This window comes from Lissotriton helveticus, chromosome 4_1 (genome assembly GCF_964261635.1).
Source record: "Lissotriton helveticus chromosome 4_1, aLisHel1.1, whole genome shotgun sequence".
Classification (NCBI taxonomy): domain Eukaryota; kingdom Metazoa; phylum Chordata; class Amphibia; order Caudata; family Salamandridae; genus Lissotriton; species Lissotriton helveticus.
Genome location: NC_136063.1, coordinates 427,489,365 through 427,507,847, shown reverse-complemented (window position 1 = coordinate 427,507,847; position 18,483 = coordinate 427,489,365). Strand labels below are relative to the sequence as shown.

At 42.3% G+C, this 18,483-nt stretch overlaps 1 protein-coding gene across 2 annotated transcripts in view; it reads left to right on the top strand.

The window, feature by feature from the left end:
- The window catches only part of MATN2 (matrilin 2), a 669,488-nt gene that overhangs the window by 632,607 nt on the left and 18,398 nt on the right, over nt 1–18,483 (top strand). For both annotated transcript variants that reach the window (XM_078686985.1, XM_078686983.1), the window contains exons 15-16: nt 13,256–13,408; nt 15,617–15,658. In XM_078686985.1, coding sequence (XP_078543111.1) covers nt 13,256–13,408; nt 15,617–15,658 — 195 coding nt within the window. The remainder of the gene's footprint in view (nt 1–13,255; nt 13,409–15,616; nt 15,659–18,483) is intronic.

The following is an 18,483-nucleotide window of genomic DNA, read 5'->3' as shown; positions in this document are numbered from 1 at the left end:
TGGACGTCAAGAAGGTTGTTAATAGGATTCTTTTTTTTTTTTTTTATAAATTTATTTATTGAATTTTATGACAGCAAGTAGTTCAAACAAACAACCAGTTCCAGAAGTATGCACACACAATAAAAAAAAAGAAATGAATACAGAAATTATCATTACAATAGGCATATTATATCCAGTTACAGATGGGTGCCCAGAGCTTTTGGCCAAATACTTTCTTTCTCTTTCCCTTTAAATTATAAATTGCTTTCTCAAGTTGGTAGATATTTATTAATTTGATTTGCCATTGATAAAACGTGGGGGGATCGGCATCTAACCAATGAGAAGTTATACAATATCTAAAAACCGACATTGCAATAAACAGAAAGCCCTCTTCAGCATCTGTTTTAGAGACATTTGGGTCAAACTGAATTCCAAAAATAATTAGATCGGGAGACAATACCAATGGTTTACTTAAGATATTGTTTAGAAAGAATTGCATATCATCAATAAATTGGGATAATCTAATGCACTGAAAAAACATATGAATTGAATCTGCCCCAAGGAGACCACATCTATTACATTTGATACCTCTATTAGCTTTCCATTTCAATAGTTTAGCTGGGGTGTAATACAGATCAAATATGCTCATAAAATGTTGACTTTTAAGAGAACCATTACACAAGACCAGATTTGCCAATTCCAGTCATCTAAATATATCAACATTTTCCGTTCCTAAATCTCTTTGCCATTTGTTTTCAAATGCTTCTACATTATCTTCAATTCGGTTTAGCATTGTCTGATATATTACCCCAATTTTTTTTCCCCTTCTGCAACATTCCAGAACGTCAAATTCGTTCATTTTACTAGTATTTAAGAGATTTTTTCTCTCTAAAAAACTATGAATTTGAAGATATTTAAAGAAGTCCCCTTTAGTAAGTCCATATTTTTGTTGCAGATAGACATATGATACAAGATTCTCATCCTGATATAGATCTCCTAATAAGTAGACCTTGGCGTTATGCCAACGTTGCATGACCCGGTCACTAAATATTACTGGAAGGATAGGATTATTAAATAGTGGTGTATAGTAATTTAGTTCTTCAAAGCAGCCAAACCTTTTCCTGAATTGTTTCCAAATTTGATGGGCCGCAATTAAGGTTTTAAATTTAGTTTTTTTATAGTAGCTAGGTTCCGTGAACCTAAGTAAACATTGTCTTGCTTCAGCTCCAAGAATCATCTCGTATATTGAGGGGCACATTGAGTCGTCAATGAAAAAATCATGGAAGATTAAAGTGCCCATTAGTCTGAGCGAGACTGCCCAATAATAAAGCCGAAAATTTGGAATCCCCCAACCCCCCCTTAATCTCGGAAGTGTGCACCATTTAAGAGCTCTTCTGGCTCTCCTATAGCCCCACAAAAACCTAGAAACAACTCTGTCGAGTCTCATAAAAAAATTAGAAGGGAATAGTAACGGTATAGTACGGAAGAAGTAAAAGAATTTGGGGAATATAATCATCTTCACTACGTTAGTGCGACCATAGAGGGATAGATGCAGGTTATTTATCCTTTCTAAGGACCTAGCAGTAGAGGCAAGTAGAGGATCTAAGTTGAGCCCCACTATATCTTCAACCTTAGCTGACAATTTGACTCCTAAATATACAGCCGTAGATGACAAAGCCACTTCCTCTGGTATCTTTGTGTTAGAGTGAATCACTTGTGTTTTAGAGATGTTTAATTTGTATCCCGAAAATTTCCCAAATTCATATGCTAATTCGACAATTTTAGGAAGTGCCATTTTTATATCTGAAGTCACGATCGCGACGTCGTCAGCATACGCGAATATTTTGTGTGATTCGTGATGCATTGTGATGGGTGGAATAGCGATTTCTTTAATAAATCTTTGTAAGAGCGGATCTATATATAGAGCAAACAACAAGGGGGAGCAGGGGCAGCCTTGCCTCGTCCCCCTTGTGATTGAAAATGATTCAGATATCTCGTTAGCCACCCTTATTACAGCTTTAGGATCGACATACAACCCTCGTATTGCATTTATAAACTCGACAGGAAAACCCCTCCAGGCCAGTACAGACCAGAGACACACTTGCTCAAGTCCTGTGGATGGCCAAGGACTTGTAGGATGATGCCTTCACCCACTCCCTGGACGTCAAGAAGGTTGTTAATAGGATTCAATGAGGATACCCATTTGCGACCCTCAAAAGGTTTAGTCTGGGTGAGAACTTTTAAGCCGAAGTCCGATGGCTTTATGATTCGCTTACTGCCAAGGTTAACTGTGGTTGTTTTCTCTCAGACCCCTTTGCAGTCTGACAGGGGACCTGACCGGGCTGTCCGCTGTCACCTCTGCTGTTCCTCCTCGCCCTAAAACCTCTTGTGGCCCCTCTTTGTTAATCTCCGTACCTCACCAGTATTCCCATCCCCAGAGGGCAGTCCACGTCTGTCTTTACATTATTGACATCTTGCTTACCCTTTCAGACCTCCTTCGCTCCCTGCCGGCTCTCTTGGAAGTCCTCTCTGGCTGTGTGGCGCTCTTGAGATACCAAGTTAACAGGGATAAAAGCTAGGCACTACCCATGTCAAGGGTGACTACCAGTGCGGCGGTGTCCACTTACCCTTTCCAGTGGAAGTCCTTGCGCCTTAAGTACCTGAGAGTCTAACTACCCCAAGGGCTGAACCCCATAGTGGTGGATAACCTCGATCCTCTGCTGGCGTGCATAAAATTGGACTTTGAGAAGTGGGCCCACATCTGCCTCTCATTATGGGGCAGGTTACAGGCAGTCACGATGGTGACATTGTCACGATACACCTTTATCCGTAGCATGCTACCCCTACTGGTACCTCTCTCATTGCTATGAAACATGGGCCAGAGCATATGGTCTTTCGTCTGGGGTCTTCCCACACCCAGTTAGCCAATAGCAAACTCTTGGCTCACCAATCTTGTGGTGTCTGGGTCTTACCTCGGTTGAGCATTATGTCCTGGCCCTGCACTTGCCGCAACTCGCTTGCATGCTCCCTGGGGCCCTGGACCTATCGCTGTGGGTGCTGGCAGAGCGCAACCTGCTGGGCTGCCCACAGAAACTGCACCACCTCTACAAGAGTGATGCAAACATGCCAGGCCCCAACATCTCAATGCTGCAGGCAATAGTCACATCATGGCAACGGGCCCACTGCCTCTTCGGGGGTGGATCCACTTCTATATTAACATGCACCATTATGGGGTAACTCTGGCCTTCACATAGGTGGTGAGAAGTTGAGCTGGGAGGTGTGACTCTGTGCGGGCAACTACAACTTCCAAAAAGTGCTTGATTAGGGCGACCTCACATCCTTCGCAGTATTCTGTGAGAAATTTGGTCTCCCATCACCTCAGTCTTGGCAGTATTGGCAGCTATAGCAATGCCTCACCTGTTGCCTGTGTGCACGCTCCTAGGTTCTCTACCCCGCTCCTGTAGTCTCCTACCTCAGGGCGGGCGTCGCTTCCGCTGGGTGATGTCTTGCTTCTATAGCCTCTTGAGCCGCCAACTCTTCTCCCTGCCCCTTCTGAATAACCTTAGTGACAAATGGCAAACAAGACTTCAGACAGAATATTAGGTGGATATTTTGGAGGTACTGGACCGTGCAGCCTGACAGACGCGGTTTAAGTTTTGTCTCTTTAAGTCATTACATGACTGGTTGTGAACTCCTGGAAAACTACAGGCAGCAGGACTCTTACCTCATGCAAATTTCTGGTGCTGTGCCCATGCCCATTTTGACCCGATTCATATCCTCTGTGATTGCCCGACAGTACGACCTTTTTTAGAGGTGGTTGCGCCCCCCCCCCGCTGAGCGAGACCCTACCTGTCACAAATCCCTTGTCCCATCCCCTGATCCTCCTACATGACCTCACAGCCTCCCCGGACCTCTCCTCCATTCGGGGCCATCTATTGCATACGGCGCTCGCCACTGCAAAGATCGGCATTCTTCGTCACTGGCGGTCACCTTCCCCCCCCCCCCTCCCATGACGAATGGCTCTCGATGATGTACCAGATGACCTCCTATGAGCAGGTCATCTACAATTTGCAGGACTAAACGGACCTTCCTCCTTACCAGGGCACCTTTTCTCAAGGATGATTCCCTGTAGCTCCTAGTTGAGAGAGCCCTTGACTCCTTATGAGGAGGCCCGATGTTATACTATGCTGTCACTGCCCTTGGGACCTTACCATGGTCATGGGCCCTTGAGGGTGCTCACCCACTTCCCACTCTCCACTTTTGCTTTTTCCACCACCAGCTCTCCCTCTGCCTCTCATTTCTTTATTTGCTTCCCTATTCTTCCCTCTTATCCCACCCATTCCCCTCCCACCCAGGGCGGGAGGGGAATGGGTGGGAGGGGAATGGGCTCCCTGTTTGCTTTTCTGTCTCTCCATCTTCTGTCATACCCTGTTTTTCTAACGGCTCCTCTTACCTCGTCAACCGTCATGTGCACAGATGTGGACCCATGCGTTCTCCTTGGTACTGCCCTTCCTTGACCTCCAAGGGCCCCTGATTTGTGAGACCATCATATGCTATGCATCTAGTGCTATGTTTAATTTTACACTGTCTTCCTTGCACTGTCTGATTGCTTCAGGATCAAGCCTTATGTTCCTCGCCCCCGTTCCCTTATCCCTTTTTTGTTTTGATATATAAATAAAGAATTGTGAAACAGATGAATGTCCCATTTTGCCCTAGATATTCATCTTGGTTTTGCCCCTTCGAGAACTCCCTGGGTGCCCAAGCATGCGATTCCCTTTTCTTTTGATGCAATGATTCCCGTCTTATTCCTTGCTATTTCCCTTCCCATGCTGTGAGCTGCAAGCAAAGGGACAAAGAGCAGAGGGGAAGAACACTGGAAATAAAATCCTGGTCATTCTGAGAAGCCAAATGATAATGTTAATGTACAGAGCTTTAAACCTTTACTTCTGCCATTTTGAAGCAGTGTAAATAAGTGGCGTTACTATTAACCAAATTAATGTTGCTGAATGTACTGACCTTGGAAAGAAAGCGCCAAAAAGTTAAAAATGCCAACCGTAGGTATCTGGTCGTGCTAGACTGGGTCAGAGTCAAAATTTAAAGCTGACTGCGATGGAGCGCAGTTCGGATAAAGGGACCACATCTGGTCCGGTGTAAAGTTCAGTCTCTGACTTTTACTTGGAAAAAATCCTTACTGACAGGGTTGTCAGCAGGTTGGGCTGCAAGCTGGATCCAAAGAACAGTTTGTCAACAGCAGGCTGTAGAAGTCCTAGTCCAGGGTCGGAACTTGGCAGAAAACATGGGGTGGTTGTTGTCCACGTGAAGAGCTCTATGCAGCTGAAATCCGGATCCTGTATCTGGGCAGGTCTCAGTAGCAGCAGGATACAGTTTACGCGTTGGCCTTGGTAAAATCTATTTACGTTCATAAGGAGACTCGGGGTGGTTGTTGCCGACATGAGGAGCTCTGTGTGTGACGTCCAGACAAATGAATTTGAGCGACGATTCGCCGACAGCGGCTGAGAATTCCGCAGTGTCCCAATATGAACCTCTGGTTCTTCTTACAGAAAGTTGGAACCAAGTTCTCAGAGTCCAGTTCTTGCAGCTTTGAGGTTGGAGGAGTACACTCCTAACACAAGCCAAGAGTCTCAGGCCTTTTGGGGGTTTGGATTCATTTTCCCAGAAGTCGCCAGCAGGGTCCAGGGCAAATCCAGTTGGAACTGGTCAGCTGGGCTCAGCAGATTCTTGGGCTTCTTGCAGCTTTTGCATTCCTGGAGCTTAACAGGAGGCTAGCTAACTAGCCCATGGAGTCCACTCTTCTGTCCTGGGTTCAAATGGAAGCAGGTCTAGCCCTTGGGGTTTCTCTCCACAAGTTACAGCAAGTGCAGCCCTCTTTCTAAAGTCAGGGTTCAGTAGATGCAGTCCTTCGTCTGTCTTAATCAGGACAAGCAGTGTTCAGAAGAAGGAATCCAGGGATGCCACTTTTATGCCTGGCACTATCTCTTGGGTGTGGGAAACTCCCTGTCAAATAGGGAAAACGTTCCCTGGGGCAATCCTACCATCTTTGCCATAATTTCCTATGGGGTTGGCCCTAAAATTCCCCCAGTGCCCTTCTCTGTCAAATTCCAACATGGCAGAAATGTTCTCCCATTGGTCAGAGCTCTGGGCAAACTCCTGAAGTGTGTCTATTGAAATGCTGAATCCCTCAGCAAACAAGTTCTGGAATATGTTCCCCCCCCACTGGGATTGGTGGCACTCTAGCTACTTGGACAATGACAGGGGCAGGTCTAGGTGTGAGTTACATCTACCTGTGACCGGGGATGCCTCTTTGAAGCTTATGCAGTTGGTGGGCACTTCCTATGAGTAGGAAATCACACCTCCTCTTAGCCAAGGCCCTTTTGCTCCCTTTCAGGGGAACCATTCACACTTCCCAGCAGGCAGTCATGTGACAGCTGGAGAATAACTCTGAAAAGCCTAGAGTCTTTAAGCAGGAAAAAAACAATTTGCCAACTTGACCATCAGATTAGATTTTAAATTTCTATTAATCTGAATCGTTGAAGAGAGAGTCTTGCCACAGCGAAAAACGACTGTGGAGACTTTTTACTACCAGGACATGTAAACCTTAAGAACGCATATCCTACTTTTTAAATACTATGCAGCCTGCCATATGGAAATGTAGGTCTGTCTTAGGGGGTTGACTTATATTTATGAAAAAGGAAGGTTTAGGGCTGACAAAAGGTTTATTTTGCCAGGTGAAATTAGCAGTTTTAAAACTGCCATGCTAGACTGCAGTAGTAGGCCTATAGTCATGTTTTCACTTGCCACTTGAGAGGAGGAACAATAAGTCCTGCTATCCACTAGTGACATTTAACTTACGGGCCCTGGGTATACAGAGTACCATCTAGCAGGAGGAACATATAAGTAAGTTAAATATTCTAATCAGGTATTAGCCAATTTTACCTGTTTTAGGGTCCAGAACACCTACACAGGGTGAAAAATGGCAGCACTACAGTGTTCAAAGTCTATGCATCAGCAAGAAATGTAGCTAAAAATGTGGGGGGTGGGGTGATGACACAAAAACAGTATTTTCCTTCCAGTAGACATGACGGTTTCTGTGGCATGGCGTAATAATAGATAACCTTGCACTTTGTTTTGCACATTAGAATTTGCACTATGAATGAGAAGATGGTTGAAAGTTAAGGGCCGAGAAGAACTGGGAGGAGTGAGGGCAAAGGTGTTGTGGACAGAACAGGTTGGCAATAATAATTGTGGGTGTGATCCACACAGCATTCTACGCACCAAACTTAAAGATGTCTGTTCAAAATGCCACTTTGTCAATACAAAATCTCAATTCTGAGTCTACACTTGTAAGGTCAATTTATGCAAGTGTAGAGTACGGAGTCAGATTCTGGACATTCCTGAGTGGGCCAGTCTGCAGAAGAAAATGTCAAAATTGTGTAGGTATTTGAATACCCCTTGTTGGTAGTAGCTCCCATGTAAACTTGCTCAAAGGCAGTAGCAAGTGCGAGAATGAGGAGAAGACCCTGCCATAAATAATGGGATTGGCATGAGAAGGGGGGCAACATATTTTTGCATAAAAGACCTTTGACTCAGTCAAGTGGATCTTTCATGGTGGCTGTACTCCATAACATTAGTTTGGGTCCTAGCTTTAGGTCATGGATTACTTTGATGTACACACATCCCAGGGTAAGGGTTCAGCTGAACAGTGTATTGTCCTCGACATTTGCATTGGAAAGAAGAACAAATCAGGGCTGTCCTTTGTCACCATCTGCTTTTGGAGCTAATGGTGGAACTCCTACCTAATTGGTCCTGTAGAGATGCCCTTGTTCAGGTCCTACACTTGGATCAAGGCAGTGTCACTTTATGATAATGATCTGCTTCTTCGTGTGTATGACCCAGACTCTACGATTAGCAGACTATTTAAGATTGTTGACACCTATGGAAGGTTTTCAGGATTTTAAATTAGCTGGTCCAACTCAGTCTTCTTCCCACTTATGGGTGTAAATTCCATATGGAATGATGTATGCCCTTTTTAGATCAGTTCCAGGGTTTTCACCCACCTTAGTATATATGTTGGTAGAAGTTGTTGAATCGTTTTGAGGAGGATGCAACATATTGGAGGACGATTCCTCTTTCTGTGCTGGAAAAAGCAGTTTTAATGTCAAATTTATTATTTACCCAGGCTTGTCTATATTGTACAAAACACACCGATCCAGAAACAAGACATTAAGGGTTCTGTTGTGGGACAGAGGCAGTTTAAGGATAGTGCGGTATATTCTATGGGGAAACAACCTTTACAACGCAACTTTTACAACGCACTACCATTACAACGAAACTTTTACAACGCAACACCCATTACAACGCATGCATTTACAACCCAACCATTACAACGCATGACACTACAACGCACACCACTACAACGCATGTCATTACAACTCAGTCATTACAACGCATACCATTACAACGCATAAAATTACCATCCAACACTTACCCTACTGTTGCACCCCCTGGAGTTAGAATAGTAATTTTTACCCCTACACTATCCAACACTTACCCTACTGTTGCACCCCCTGGAGTTAGAATAGTAATTTGTACCCCTACACTATCCAACACTTACCCTACTGTTGCACCCCCTGGAGTTAGAATAGTAAATTTTACCCCTACACTATCCAATACTTACCAAACATGCAATGTTATGTTATGTTATATGCTATTTTATAACGTGCTCAACTACTACCGGAGTATCCTGGCGCGGAGTAATGTAATGCGTTGTAATGGTATGCGTTGTAAAGGTAGTATGCGTTGTAATGGAATGCGTTGTAAATGTAGTTTTAAAAATTTCGTTGTATTGGCATGCGTTGTAATGGAATGCGTTGTAATGGATGTTGCGTTGTAAAAAATGTGTTTTAAAGGTATGCGTTGTAAAAGTGTGCGTTGTAATGTCATACATCCTATTCTACGTAGAGGAGTATATGATGGGGGCTATCACTCCCAGGTTTAATGGAATATAAAAACATGTCACAATCTATGTTCCCCATAAGCTGCGCGCCTGTGCGCCCGCGCATACTGTGATTTCTACCCGCGCAGAGGCTCATTCGATGCGCGACAGAGGACATTCAGTAATGGGAGAAGAGCTATTTACGAGGTGTGAAGAGAGATAGAGCTGAAACAAACTGCCTGCCAGGGAAGCCAAAGGCATTCAGTCTCCTACGTTGAAGCACTTTTGAAACGGGACCCATTCCTTTCCCATTCAGCCACTGGGACTGGATTTTCCACTTTAGGAGGCATTTCACTGGACTGGGACAAAGAATGACTGTTTTAACTACAGAACGTAGTCGACCACAAGGCATCGCTTAAAAGTAATGCGTACTAATTAGCTTGCCTTTGAAACTCAGTTAAATCTAGCGCATACCCGAGTACGTGGTTGAGCAGACTGTGCTTGAGGGTAATCTAAATTTAGTTCTAGGAAGTCTTTCGCAGTAAGCCTCAAAACTGTCCATACTTCATGCTCAGTGGAGTGCCCTACAAAATTATTGCTGCACCATCCACTCCATATTCAAAATTTGACTCGTGCTGACATATTAATTGCACTAGGTATGCAGTGCATTCTTGTTTATGTTTCAGGCGATTGACTTAAGTGCACATTCCCTAGGAGAATTAACCCTTCAGGATGTTGTATTTCCGTATATTCTATGAAGCATTTTACTCTTGCATTGTGCATATTTTGAACTAAGTTGCTTCTATGTGTTTTAAATGGGCCACGATTGAGCACTCCTGGGTGGAAGCTGAAGACAGTGCGAGTTTCTCACAGGCCCTGTCAGTGGGACATAAAAGTGTTCAAAATACATGGTCATCCAATCCTAGGCCTCTTTGCATAGCGCACAGAGCAATACCCATGTATTCTAATCACAATTGTGATTCTGTGCAAATGTTTTTCCAAAGAATGTTCACAGTTGTCAAAATATTGACAAGGTGAAAGAAAAGAAAATACGGTGCTAACACATGAGTGGATGTGGTGTGTGTTTGGGGAGGGGGGTGAATTGAAGGAGATGGTGCCAGCCCAAACCAATGAATTGCCCACCTTGCTGAGGGGGGCCTTGTCATTGTCATTTTTATAGCATTCACTACATAAATCAGATCCTGTTTCGAAACACTCAAAGTTTGCAGAAAAAAAGAGACAAATAGCATAAATAAATCATCACAACTGGGTGTTTTTCTTTGGGCTCTCCGGCCGCACGTGGCAATGGGGCAGTACCGGTGGTGGATACTGTTGTGTTCCATTTGTGTCCCTGGAACAAGACACTCTTTTATTCCAAGGGATCAAGAAGGGAAGGGTGAAAAGCTCCGGCATCACCTGGGAAGGAATGATGAAAACTTTAGTATTTGAACCAATTTCTTTTAGCAACACATACTGGCTAGATGCAAGTCTGATAAGGCAATGGGAATCAAATCAGAAGCACTATTTGTAGCATTTAATATCGCACATAATTTTGCTTATTGAATTTCCACATACCTTTTGCTAGCAGTAGCCTTGGTGCAGTGCACAGAGTCCCTACATTGCCGCACAGAGAAAAAGAAATTAGGGAGAACATTGGTCACAATACATAGTCTTGAATACTGGACTTTTCAATTGCAAAATAAGCCTTCTCTAAATTTGGATAAACATATGATGTGTTTGGAGAGAAACCTTAAATTAATATATCGATGAAAGTCTCCCAAACATCTAATGGACCCTAAAGAACATGTTGCCCTTCTGATATGGATCAGTTCGAGAAGAGACATGGGTGTGAGAATGTTGTGACCATGGAGACATCCAAGTGGTTATCTTTGATCTTGGCGATTCCGAAGCTATGTTAGGTTTGACAACTCAATGATGTGTGATGCATGCCTTCAGAAAAGATACCTACTGAATGATACCCAGGCATTTATATGCAAGGAGTTAAAATATGCTGTGCACAAGTATGAATCAATGATATGCAATCATCAGGGCACATTGCCAGTGGGACGTTGGCTCACTCTGGAACAGCTTGGTAAGAAAGTGGGTTCCTGTATTTATTAAACTTTATTTAATATGGCACTAGATAAGTTGGGAGCCTGCAGGACAAATGGCAGGTTGAGGGGAGACTAAGAATTGGGCGAGGCCAAAATGCATCAACAAGGAGTAACCATTCCATCTGGCTTCTAATTAGTCCAGCTAAAAACGCTCCACAGATTTTATTTCACCAGGACTATACTAGTGAGAATGGGGGGGACAGGAGGCACCTCTTGTTTGAGAGGTTGGGTGGAGGATGGCACTCTCCTTCATACTGTTGTGGGCCTACCTCACGATTCAGGTACTATTATTGAATCAATGATAGTTACAGGAGAAAAGACAGATTTATAGGACATATTTGCGGACTCTACGCCACAGAGGTACCAGAAGATGTGCTGGGACATTGATTTGATGATTGCTAGAAGGGCTATTGTACAATGCTGGGGAAGCTATTTTTGCCGGGAGGTGTATATTAGACATGGATGCACTAATACTTTTCAGAAGATATAGGGGCACTGGAACACAGTATGGCGGAAAATAAATTAGATAGCCAAAATATGATATGTGTATTCTTCAGACTGTGGCTGCCCTAGGTGATATTTTTCCAATATAATCCATCTTTTTAAAATGTAGAATCGGTGTGAACGTTCGTCTATAATCTGTGAGTGAATTACATTGTTGTTGACCTAGTGGCATCATCTGTTGTTTTTTATATCTATTCTGCAATATTTGGTCTTACCAGCCGTCGTGGTATTTGTTATATGTTTTTGTTTTCACAAAAACAAATGTATCTTCTAAAATTAGCAATGAAGACACAACCTACCAGTGTGGTGCCACCACATAGACAACATCTTTGGGGTTTGGATTGGCACAGAAGAAGAATTAGAGGACTTCAAAAGATATTTACAGTCTCCACACTACTCTCTCAAATTTTGGAAAGGGGTGAATTTCTTGGACATTAGAATAACATTATAAGGAAAGAAAAACAAAGTCTTTATTACTAGCAATAAGCTTTTATCCTAAACCACTCATTCAAAATCTCCATTTCAGTCAGTTATAGTGTCTTAAAAGTACTTTCAAATGACAATACATATCATGCAAGAGAAAATAAAATGTTGAATACATTACTACACATGGCTACAATGAAAGGTGTTTCAGGCAAGACCTAAAAAACGACTTTTTCTCATAAAAGCAAGAATTTGGCTAGACATTGATTTATGGTTCGTACTGTTTGCAATTTGAGTTATGAGTCATGTTCACCTCTGTATCTGCATCCACCCCCCTCCGAGGGACCCTTGATTGCTTGACCACAGCTACCACTGAGAGTCAAGTGCAGAAGAGGTACATGGCCTATAGTAGGTCGGGCCCCAGAACGTCAGGAGTAAAAAGCCTCAACTACCACAGTTGGGCCCAGGAACCCCTGTGTGCCCCATGGCCCTCTGAAGTGGGTTCTGACGCCTTGCATATATCCGAATACCAAGGTATGACATATTCGTTTAAGCAGTCATAGAGTTCAGACTTGTGTTATGCACACAATGTGAACAGTGACGTGCCCTGTCAAGTATACCTTAAAGTACAAAATAAATTCAATCAATGGCGGGGTACATAATCAAGAAACTTCACTTTAAGAATCAGCATTAATTGTAACATAGATTTAAAATACAGAACACTATGTTCAAGTCAAAGAAGAATTTGCCTACTTTGAAAGAGGTTTCTCATTATTTGCATACGGAATTTGTAGTGATACAGTGATATTGATCTGGTGAGTGACGGAACTGAAACTTGTGGCCCGGAGCAAGCAATTTATGATTGCAAACCACATATTATCTAAGTTAAATAATAAAATTTGATTTGCAGGTCTTAAGCTGAAGTTTGTTGATGTTATGCCCCTCAGTTGGTTCAAAATATTTATTTGGGGGTTTCTAAAACCAGGATAAGTTTTTACTTCTCCCTTAGCCAGGCCGAGAAATATAGGTTCTCAATTTTTTATACAATGTTGTCACATCCATCAATCATCCAGCAAGTATTCAGAAGAGTGAAGGAGGCTCGTAGATATACAAGACAAAAAACTGGTGTAGTAAATGTTGTTGACACACTACGATGCAATGCACAACTCATACATTGATTAATGTCTTATCAGTAGCAAGCATAAGTGTAGTAAAGACAAATGAGTTACACCATATAGCAAGTAAACAGACATTGTATAATGATAAATATTCTCTTCAACAGGTATAATAATCTACGCCATTGGGGTCGGTAAGGCTATTGAGGAGGAGCTGCGAGAAATAGCATCCATGCCGGAAAACCGACATCTCTTCTACGCAGAAGACTTCAGCTCTATGGGGGCAATAACTGAGAAGCTGAAGGCCAGCATCTGTGATGGTACTAGCACCAACTAAGCCATGATGTTTCATCATTTCCTTCCTTGCAACAGACATTCCAGTTGATTCCTACTAAACTCTTTGTGAAAATGTTGTTTTGGCATTGAGCGAATTATAAACTAAAGGGGATTGCAGACTGAACGTAGCGGGATACACCAAAGCTTCTTTCATAAAAGGAAAGTGATGGGAACCACTTTTGTTTAACACTGTTAGTATAGCAGGCATCCCATAATAAACTGTTGGCAAAGAATAGCACCATTCATCCATTTTAAGGCTAGTTCTGAAAGTATTTATCACCTTACCAAATGTCAGTAGGATTCTGACACTATTTCTTTCTGAAAAGTCTACTTTGAACAGCTAGCTCACGTCAGGCTCTCTGTGGCCATCTCTACTATCTGTTCCTTAATCCCAAAAGAGATCAGGCATGTTACAAATGCTGATGAGGGATAAGATTGATTATTATTGTTATTATTATTAATTGCAGAGCTACAACACTGCACGGCCGCAGTAGCATATGTTATAGAATAGAGTATACACTAGGGGCCTGATTCACAAAGGTAAACTTACGCTTTTGTGTAAGTTTATGATTGTTTGCTATTAACAAAGGTATTTTACTCAGAGCATCTTTACAACTGTGAAGTCTCCGCACATAAAAAGATAGGATAATCCTGTAGTCCTTGATGTGCGGAGACTCCAGAGTCGTAAAAATACTACTAGTAAAATACCTTTATGAGCAACAAAAGTGTAAGTTTACCTTTGTGAATCAGGCCCTATTTTCTTTTTATAATACTAGCTAACATAACCATGCAGTGTTGAAGCATTGCAGAATTAGTAATAATAAAAAAATCACATTTTAAAATGTATGAAAAATTTAGTAATACCGAATACTTTGTTTTCATCCCTGATAAGTGCCCCGCTTTCATATTATGGAAATTTTCACAAGTAAATGATAATCTTGTGATCCATTTCCAGTGCCCATTCGTCCTTGCTTACTTTGGTTTCAGGCCAAACTTCAAGGCGGAATAAGGTAGATGGACCAGACACAGACAGACCCAGGAGGAGATAAATATGGAAATGCAGACATCCTGGGCAGCCCTCAGCACAAACAATCCCAGGCATTCACAGAAAATGCTCTTTGCAAAAATACAAAATGCATAACATAAACATCTCTCTTAGCTCTTGGGTATGAATATAACGCTGGAAACCCCTTTTTGATTTATGTATTTTTATACATTGTCCCAGCCCTTCTGCAAGTCAGAAAGAAGCTGAATATCCACCTCTTACGATAACACTACGCGGCCTTTTCACAAAGGCATTTAGTATGTGAAGTAGTATTCCTGCAGTGTACTCAAATGTGTACTCTTACATGCGTTTGCGAATTGGTTCCAAAACATCTAAAATTGGAATATAATGGGAATATTTAGCAAATATGTCTTTACAATTAGTACACATATGAAGGACTAAGCCCTAAATGTGGTTTTACTCATAGTGAGAGGATGTTTTGAGGCAGATTTACAAACCCTGCAAGGTTCTGTAGAAGGGTACTCCTATTGTACTCCTTTCAATACTCATAAATGCTTTTGTGGTCAGACTCCCCCCACCCCACAAACATCCTGCTTGATTGTACATGATCTTGAACCTTACCTCAGGGCTCCCATCCCTTGTTCAGTGCTCCATTGCTCTCTAGCTAGGACTGCACTCTGTACATACATATACAGCTGGGAGGAATGAAAGGTCTGGCTGTGGCTTGAATTACAGCATTCTTTATTTGTGTTGTTATCAGTTGTATATAGAGTGGACTAGACCCTTCAGTGACAGAGCACTTTATATGGAGTGAGCTCCATGTTACAGGTCATAGAAGTGATTTATACATACACTGCCAATTAAAATGGGAAATTAAAGTATGACGGTTTAGCAGGGTATGCCATAATATGTAAATTCCAAAAAACAAGCATATCACAAATACATACATGAAGACTAAAACATGAGACAGACACCCCTTAATACAAGAGCTCTCTTAGCTGCAACTGAGTATTTTAATGAACTACTGCAACTCTTCGGCCACTCAGCTAGAATAACATTTCATTTATACTGAATGCCCACAAGCTCATGATCCTGTGTTGAAAAAGGTTGTTTTCACATTATTGTTTATGATTTTGAAAGCTATTCTTGTCATCCTGTATGAATACATTTCTGTTTTTTTGCCAAGGTTGGACCCAAAGAAATGGCCAGACAGAACACCTCCTCCCAGGTAACCATCTCTGTCTTTGCTACAGTAGGAACACCCCCACCTAATTTATCTATTCATCTCCCACAGTTACTCTGACCATTTGTCGATTTAATGATGGAGCATGATGAAACCTTTGCTGAACCCTGTCGTCCTTTCTTCATGCCTATGTCCCCGACACACCCTTTGTTCTGCAGCTCTCTGTTCAGTGGTAGCCAGGTTTGTGCTCTACGCTCATTAATCCATACATACAGGCATGCTCCTGAAGGATGCTTCATCCAATGCTGTTATAGGCGGTCTCTGTGCACCGGTGCTTTTTCATACTATTGACTCATTTTGGTGTTTGACAAGAATCACTGAAAGTTTCTAAGTTAAAGGCATTTATTAAACATAGTCTCCATAATAGAATGCTAGGTGAAACCTGTGAGATGGGACTAGAATATATGCACTGTAATGGAGGCTGCATTCGTGAGAACGCTCTATTCTATCAGATGTTCTTAGTCTCAGGTTAATGATTAGACTAGAGCTGTCAGTTCTTCTGTTCGCATGGCAAGTTTTTTTAGACGGAAACTATATGGGTTCATAGCTACTTGCAATAGACATATCTGAATTGATTGGTAACCCAAGTAGTGTAGGTTTGTCTCTTGAAAAAACAATTTGCACCCAAAAAGAACAGGTCAAAATCTCTAACAATCTGGGGCAGTATTACAGAAAGTGCCCTGGGTGTGCAATGGGCATGCATGCCTGCTTTGTGCAATGCCGGGGCACTTTGGTATTGCAGAAGGGGTCGCAGACACTTGTGTGCCCCCTTCTGTAATACTGATATCCCTGGTGCACATGTAGCGCCCGCACTATCATGAGAGGGCATTCCCTAATTTCATGGGGGCGTGGCCCCGTGCAAATGGGGGCAACTCTTTGCCTCTGAGCCCGTGCCGTATTACAGATGTGGGTGCAGAGGCAAAGATGCCTTTAGGAGGTGTATTGAAAGTGCCAGAAAAAGGTGGTGGACTATCAGTGCGCCTACTAAAGGCATCCCTCTGGGGCAAAAAAGGGGGTCCCAGGGACCCCCAGGTATCCCACTGCAGGTGGGTGCATCATACACTCACCTGCCAGCAAGGAGATCTCTAATCCCTCTTGAAAGTGCAGGAGGATTTCTGCCTGCACTGTGAAACACGGAGCAGCTTATAAAGATCTGGTCCATTGTTCACTTGAATGTGCTGCCCTGGGGGCAGCACAAGTTCGTGGCTGCTCTGGGTGCACCTCATTCTTTGTAATATGGCACACAATGCTTGTTTGCACACGGCGCACCTTTTGAACGGTGCGCAGTGTTGCAAACAAGGAAAGTACACTGTATTCATAATATGGCCGCTGGAATGCAATTTGTTCTATTTAAACATCAGAACCTGACTTTTTCGAACACCTTACTTTAATTTCCACCTCAAACACGTCAAGAAAAAGTGAGGAATGGTCCAAACTAGGCTGGTGACCCTGACAGTTGCCACATATATATTCCAAGGTAAAATAACGTATTTATTTAAGTTCAAACAGGGTGTAGTTCACCTTAAAACCATCTCTGAGCAAGATGTCTAACAAAGTGTATTTATCAGATGTTATTTCTCTGGTTGATGTAGTTCACCAAAGTATTTCTAATGGCGGTAGAGTGTTATCAAAGCATTATCATTTAGCAAACTGATGCCAGGGGACAGTATCATTCAGGCCTTGTTCATGAGTGTGAAGTCGGTTCACCCACCTCTGTTCTTTTTCGTATAGAATTTTTTCAGGGTTGTGCGACTTATCTGTAAGCATTTCAATTATAGTCCAATGGAGGTCGTCGCAGGAATGGTTCGGTTCTACAAAGTGGGAGCATAATTTAGTGGGGTTTTTCTTCAATTTAATATTACTTTTATGTTCACCAATTCTTGTTTTTACTTTGCGACAGGTCATCCCTATGTATTTCTTTTTACAAGGACAACTGACTATGTAGATGACATGGGAAGAATTACAATTGATATGTTGCCTCTGTGTCCATACCAAAGTCTCTGATAGTTGTAATGTTTTTGATGCTGTAGTTGTTTTGCATGCTACACATGTCCCGCAGGGGTAATGTCCCGTTAGGGGTGTCATCCTGACATCTCTCGTTATGGATATTGTTTGTTTTTTTGGGGGTCGTGTGTGCACACCAAGACATCTTTCAGGTTTTTTGTTCTTCGGTTGGCAAATCTAGGTTTGGGCCAATCAAATTTGCCAGTATTTAATATATGCCAGTTTTTATTTACCATTTTTTGTACATCGTAGGTGGATGGGTTAAAGGTTGTTACACAGGTTGTTAAGTCTTGTATTGGTTCTTTAGGGTGCATTTGCAATAGACATTCTCTCGGTTGGTTATTGGCTCTTTTTCTGCATCTTCTAATTGTTTTTTCAGTGTAATCTCTGTTCTTTAATTTTACGCTCAGTTCTTGTGCCTGGATTTTATAGTCTTCATCTCTAGTACAGTTCCTCTTGAGCCGTAAAAATTGGCTGTAGGGGAGATTATCTCTGAGTGGCTTCGGATGGTAACTTTTATATGATAATAGGCTATTCTTGGCTGTAGGTTTAGTATAGGTCTTTGTTTGTAAGATGTTATTGTCTGTAAAAATTGTGAGGTCTAAAAAGTCAAGTCGACTATTATTAGACGTGTAGGTAAACTTAAGCCAAGGATCTAGCCCATTCAGCCAGACTGTGAACTGTTCGAGGTCCTGTTCGATGCTCCAAATCAGCAGGATATCATCAATATATCTCTTCCAGTATAAAATACTGGAAGAGAAAGGGTTTGATTCATTGAGTACAAATTGGGTTTCAAAATGACTCAC